Consider the following 6,944-nt stretch of genomic DNA (forward strand, 5'->3'; position numbering starts at 1 on the left):
AACTCACTTGAAAATTATTGAAACACTTGAAAAATCACTTCAAACAATCCTTCAAAATCTGTTGGGTTTGGATGGGATTGTTTTATGATTCTGGTATTTATAGATAACACTAGAAAGTCCTTCAAAATCCCTCTCACACAACAATCCTTTAAAATCCTTATATTTTTGAATACCAATGGATTATTTTTAAGTTGTAAAAAATCTCAAACGAATACCAGTGGATTTTAATGGACTCTTTAAAAAATCTTGAAAATCCAGATTAAATACCACTGGATTGTTTTTAAGTGACATAAAATCCTGATTGAATACCAATGGACTTTTTTACTCAAAAAAAGTCTTTTAAAATCCTATGATATCCTAAACCAATACACCCCCCTAAATTAAATTCAAAAATTAAAATAAAAGTAAATTAAAACTTAAAAATATTATAAGGGAGTAAATTAAAATTTTAGCATATAAAATTAAAACCATAACTAAGTTATCCCAAGAGATGTTACGGTTCACTACACTAACATTACTTTGATAGTCTAAAAGCTAATGTTGTCACTGAGACTTTGCTTCTCTTCTTTAGCCACTCACAGTCACAGCACCGTTTCATGTTCTTCGCGGAGATTCTTGTTTTTGGTTCCGCGTCAAATACTCAACACCACCCTATGCCACAGCTCCAGAAAATTTTGTTGCTGCTATGGGAAACCCACTAAGCAAAATGGGTTTTTTCCAGTGGCCAGTGACCTTCAATCTTCCTCTTCTTCCTTCCCCAAAGTTTCTCCCTTTTCAGGTACCCATTTCCCTTTTGTTAGCCTCAAAATGTTTTCTTTGTGGCACTGTCAAGAACCCATATGCATAATGTTCTACAAATATCTTTGCTGTGTTTTTTTCAGGATTGGAGGACGCTGTGGTGAGCTATTTATTTGGAAAGAAGAGGGCAACTGACGTTGCTCACATGTATGCACTCATTGAACTTCTTTATCTTATTATGAGAATTTTTGGGTAAATTTCTTCCAAAGCACTTTGAGAAAATTTGGAAAGAAAAATAAAGTAAGTTTCTAAAAAACTAAAATTGGCTTAGTAACGTATAAGTTAATTTGTAGAATCTCTCTTATTGGCTTTTTCAAAATCTTATTTTTATTTTGGGCATAAGTTTATCTCAAGATGAAGGCAGAATGAATGCCAGCAGAGTCAAGAAAGGATTTTTCTCCCTATTTTTTCTTCCAGAAGTCCTTTCAGAGAAGACCCTACGTTTGGAAATGCTTCTGTTTTAAAAAAAAATTGCTTGCTTTTCCGTTTTTGAGATTAGGGATCGAGATATAAATCAGTTGTTGCCCAAGAATATTATGTTCCTAAAACCTCTGTGGCTGTTCTGCTTTTGATTCTCTACAAAAATGCCTTCTCATGTTTACTTAAAGTTTTCAATTTTGACTTTTGAGTTTTTATTGTTTCTTCTAGTAGAGGGGCATATACTAATAAGGTGGGATATGATTGATAAATAAGTGTATTCCTTTAACATGTGGTCAAGGATTGGGTCTCGTGGTCCGGGTGTATGAAAGTAATTTGCTGAAAGAAGTCAGCCTCTATATTTGATCTTAATACCTCCAAGGATTAGTCTGACTTTGAGCTGGGAAAGGGGCAGTTCAAAATTTCAAACTTTTTTACGTGCTGTATTTTTCTCTCATAACCATGGCTGAAATACTATTCTAAAACTGTTTTGTGTGATTTATTTGTTGTCACAAGTAATTATATGGACAAAATTTATATATAGTACATTGTTGGTGTTGTTCTGCAATTATAATTAGAGTTTTAACTCAGTAATACATGTTGACATTTAATAGAATCCTTTATTATGTGTATTACTAAGATAAAATTCTAATTCTAGAATTTCCTGTCTCATATGGCTCAACAGCCAATTCTTTCTTCTTCTTTTTTTCTTTTTTTCCAATTTTTTTGAAGTTAACTAAAACAAAAAAGAAGTTATTAACAGGAGTTTCAAACTTGAATTTTGACTAATAAAGAATTTCAAAGAATCTCATCTTTTTTTAGTTTTGTCTTTTCTCCTACATGGAGAACAACACCAAAGCACCTATGGTACTTCACTACTGCATATAAGTTTTATCCTAATTATATATAGATTGTGTATTTTTCTTAAATAATTAAAATTATGCATATGCAGATGTTTTATGAGAGTATGATACTAGAAAATTACATTGTATATTACCGATTATTTATGCAAGTATTGCACTTGGAATCCATCTCATGCTGCATTTGTATCACATAGACATAGAATGCTGAGCAATTTTATTTTTTGTGTAGTCCTAAATCCTAATAACTTTTAGCAAAATTCTTTTTTATTATTATTTGATTTAGAGGGTTTCTGTTATATATGCATTTCAGTTTCCATGATTATAGGAGGAGCTTGGGTTGATTTAAAAATATCCAATTTTGTTACAGAACTCTATTTGGCAGGTCTTCTGCATATAAGTTTACTGACATATATTTTGCTACTTATGCTTGTTATTATTCTCGTATTTATCTATACGACTTGTTATGGTAGTGCTTTAGCCTTGATAATAATTAATAGATATATTTCTTGTTCCTACCAGGGTGTGGAAACATGTTGTCCAGAAAGGAGACACTGTCATTGATGCCACTTGTGGCAATGGTTTTGACACCTTAGAAATGCTTAATTTGGTTGCTGATGATTCTCATTATGGTTATGTATATGCATTAGACATTCAGAAAGATGCTATAGATAATACTTCACTCTTGCTGGAAAAATCACTTAATTCCAATGAGGTGAGGACTATAAATGATCTAATAGTTTTAACTTTGAATTCCAATGAGCTAACAGTTTTTAGTTCTATATAATTGTCTGTTATATAGCCATAGACAAATTTAATCGTATAACACTGAATGCAGCTATAAATAATTCAGTCTTAATTTTACCCTCTTTTTTCAGCAGTGCATAATTTTTCAGTACATAGTCTTAGCACTTGAACTGGCCTTGAGCCTTTTAGTTTTGGTACAGTTAATTTGACAACAATTAAGAATTTTCATGTCACCATCAATATTTTCAAAATACGTGCAGAAACAACTAGTCAAGCTGTTCAATATCTGCCATAGTAAAATGGAGGATGTTGTTCCAAGGAATGCCTCGGTTAGGTACTTGCTTCGTGTTCCCTTAACTTCATTCCCCTGTTCCTACTTTGTGTTTAGAAGCTTATGATAATAAATAACTGGTGTAGTTAATTTCATCGTAAACCCTTATATCATTTTCTGCAATTATAAGCATTTATTTAGTCCTTGAAATTATAAAATTATTTTTAGTCTCTTAACTTTGCAAAACATCATTCACTTCAGTTCTCTTTTATATGAAATGATGGTGGAAAATAAAGGGGAGAAAAGAACTCAAATAAATAACCTTTTGCAATGTCAAGGATTAAAGTAAGAATTTTGTAAAGTTAGGAACTAAAGTGATTGATGCTTGTAATCTTGTAGACTAGGATTTTGGGGTATAGACTCTTAATTTAATTGTATTATCTGAAATGAAATCTATTATATTCTTCATTTATAGGTTTCTTGAATAAAGAATTATAATTTCAGTCCTTATTCCAACTTGGTCTCAGTTAGGACCCTAAATAGGAATTTGGGCCCAAATGAGCAGCTAGCTGATCAATTCCCAAGTCCATAGTGTGGCGGGTATATGTTAGAAAAATTTGGAGAAGCCAAAGTGATGTGGTAGGGAGCAAGGGAGAAGTGTCAATTGTGTAATGAGATTCATATGGGATAGGGGAGAGAGGTGCAAATAGAATTAAAGTCTGTTTGGATAAACTTTTCCATAAGCTTTTTATAGAAGAAAAAAAAAATTGAAATAAGTTTTTTCATAAGTTAAAAACTTCTTTATGCGTAAGTTAAAAATAAGATTTTGAAAAAGTTAGTTGATTTTTTTTTTTGTACAAAATAGTTTATGCATAATAAGCTTATGACAAGATCGTGCCATTTTTTCATCTTATTTTTCCTTCTTAGATGTGTTACTGGAGAAGTTTACTCAAATAAATCGTTAGAAGTTTGTTATGGACAGAGGGTATTAGTGCCTCTGTAGGAGCTTTGTTCTGTGACAGTTGGAATTCTCTTCCTCTGTATCCCTTTCATTAGAATTTTTTTCTCTTTCATTTATGTATTATTGTTGCTGTGAGCTTGGGCTGCTGCTAACAATCTCACTTGCATGAATCTTATCCAAGGGTAAACAGTCATCTCAAAATTTACAATGAATTAATACAAATTGTCATATCATGTCATTCCTCATGCATGGTCAGGCTTTAAAGGTTGATTATGGGTTTAGGTTGGTAAAATATGCCGCTAATTATATATTATTGTTGCCTGTCATGGTGAGTTGCTATGATACAATTTCCTAACATTTAAGGGTGATAGCTATCTTAATGTGCTGTATAGGCTTGTTGCATTCAACTTGGGTTATCTTCCAGGTGGTGACAAAGAGATAATAACAAGATCAGAAACAACACTACTGGCATTAGAAGCTGCAGAGAGAGTTTTAATGCCAGGAGGGCTTATCAGCATAGTGGTTTATGTGGGGCACCCTGGTGGAAGGTTATATTCTGACTCTTTAGCTTGTTTCAGTAATATATCTTTGAATTGCCAAATTTGCTAATTTTCCTTCAACGTTTGTTAATTATCTTTGACTTGTTGAAGCTTCACTGGCTTCAGTGAAGCTTTGAGCATCTCAATTAGTTCATTAAGATATATTGTAATAATTTTTCTGTTCCATATGGCCCAGCTGGGTTTCATGATTTTGTGGTCATTATATTTTCTTGAAATTTTTTAGTTTCATATACATTTCAGTTTGAATGATACTTTTACCATAGTGAATAGTGTTATTTTTTGGGTGTTAGGGGAAACACTCTAAACAATAATGTTTTGTACAATATTTGTCTAATTTTGTTAGATACAATGAGTTTATTTGGATAAACTTCTGAAAAACAATTGTAGGAGAAGGAAATAGGAAGGAAAAATATTTTTTTTTTCATAAATTAAAATTAGCTTCTCTATTTTTTTTAACTTATATATAAACTAATTTTAACTTATTGATAAAATAAATTTTACTTTTTTTTTTTATTGGTGTTCATAGAGAAATCTATCCATTCAAACCTTATATAACAAGGAATATACTTTCTATGCACTAATGTTTTGGCTTCTTTTCAGGGAAGAATTAGAAGCTGTTGAATCTTTTGCCGCTAGATTGTGTGTTGAGAATTGGATCTGCTGCAAGATTCAGATGTTAAACCGGCCTTTTGCTCCAATACCAATTTTCTTATACAGAAGATAATGTAAATTAAAACCTTCTCCGATATATTGGTGGCAAGAATTACTAGTCCTTATAAAACAAGTTCTTTTTCTTTGTCAGATTTATTCAACCAAAGTGATTGACTTTATCAAAGGCTTCATCCATTTGATTTCTCCCAGTCCAGCATTATGTGGGTAGTTGAATTCATCTTAACATTTTTGTTTCTGAGGTTATACTGACATCAACAAATTATCTTAGTTGTATTGCCCTTAGTCTTTTTAAGTAAGTCTTAAATTCAAATATTGTAGATTGAAAAAATTGTAGTTGAGGGGCGAGATTTTACTGTAAGTGATTTGCTGTGTTCATTAGTGATTAGTTATTGATGAAGTTGGTATTACTTCAAATCAATAACATAATTAAAAAAATATAGTATATAAATAAGCTTTCCAATTTTTGTAACTGACTTGTAATTCTAAACCTTGAGATTATTTTTGGGTTGAATTAGTCATTTTTAGTATTCTTATCACAAACTCTATTTTACTTATCCAAATAATTTAATTAGTCATGGGAAATAAAGTGGGTATAGAAATTGCTTGTTTGTGATAATTTTTGAAAAAAATATTTTAAATAAAAATGTTAAAAAGGTTTTGATATAATTATTGCCTTTGTAATTTAGCAATTTTTCTTGAATATGAGTCCTTATAATTTTTTTTTTCTTCACTATGATCCTTACAAATTTCAACTTGTACGTTTAAATACATTTTTCTTTTGAAAATTTTTCAAATCAACCAGCCAGCTCAATGTGGTGGTTTTCAAGTGATGAGACATGAGACTGTATGTTATTAACAAGTTGCGTTTCTCATACTTAACAATTCTACGAGTCTTGGTGCATGATAGGAAGATTCTCGAAAGAACATTAAACTTTGCTAAGATGATAAAACATAATGTGTTTGATTATTAATTTAAAAGGGTTTATTAGGAAAAATCCAAGTTCTATATTAACTAGAAGTTCTATATTAACTAGAGATTAAGCAATTAAATAGTATATAAGTGAAAAACAATCCTTATCTTACAAGCTAGTTTTGTAGAGTTGAGTTAAGCTTAAATCTACTATTCTAAGAAGGTCTAAATAATCTCACTGCGACTCAAAATTATAATTAAGTGAATTTATCTCGTAATTAAACTCATTATATACCACAACTCCTTAAAATTACCACTTTTTTTATTATTTTTTTTATAATATATAATTATAAAAGGCATTGCTTATTTAGCATTTTCTTCTTTTGTTTAACTTAAACAATATGTTATAATTTAAAAAAAAAATTCATTTGCATATATAAAACTTCAAATTTAGCATTTATTTGAATACTCTTAGTTACAATCATATTTATTATTAATTCAAATAATTTAACTACTTATAATGTAAATAACGTAGTTACAAGATTTTGTTATATGGTTTAATTTTATTTTGAAGAAAAATTCTTTTTTAATAAAAAATACTAAATACATTAATTTATTTTAAATTATTTCATTTTAAAATTTTAAATATTATTTTTAATAATATTTTAATAAACTCATTAAAATTAAATGACATGTTCATAAAAATTTGTATTCATAAAAATTGAATGGCATGTTCAAAATTTTCATT

The 6,944-nt window shown here is 29.8% G+C and overlaps 1 protein-coding gene across 3 annotated transcripts; it reads left to right on the top strand.

Moving 5' to 3' along the window:
• Positions 1-476: 476 nt before the first annotated feature.
• On the top strand, positions 477-5,804 carry LOC109793334 (tRNA (mnm(5)s(2)U34)-methyltransferase, chloroplastic). Of its 3 annotated transcripts, XM_029270331.2 has the most exons (7): positions 477-778; positions 882-945; positions 2,598-2,790; positions 3,083-3,156; positions 4,426-4,602; positions 5,215-5,339; positions 5,417-5,804. In XM_029270331.2, exons 1-6 carry the CDS (start codon positions 538-540, stop codon positions 5,336-5,338), a joined length of 873 nt encoding a protein of 290 aa, XP_029126164.1. In that variant the 5' UTR covers positions 477-537; the 3' UTR covers position 5,339; positions 5,417-5,804. The 3 variants fall into 3 exon arrangements, with proteins under 3 accessions (XP_029126164.1, XP_029126163.1, XP_020208390.1); XM_029270330.2 differs by having other exon boundaries at positions 478-778; positions 5,215-5,804; XM_020352801.3 differs by having other exon boundaries at positions 480-778; positions 4,447-4,602; positions 5,215-5,804.
• The last annotated feature ends 1,140 nt before the right edge of the window (positions 5,805-6,944 follow it).

Source organism: Cajanus cajan, chromosome 10 (genome assembly GCF_000230855.2).
Source record: "Cajanus cajan strain Asha chromosome 10, NIPB_CcT2T_4, whole genome shotgun sequence".
Lineage (NCBI taxonomy): Eukaryota > Viridiplantae > Streptophyta > Magnoliopsida > Fabales > Fabaceae > Cajanus > Cajanus cajan.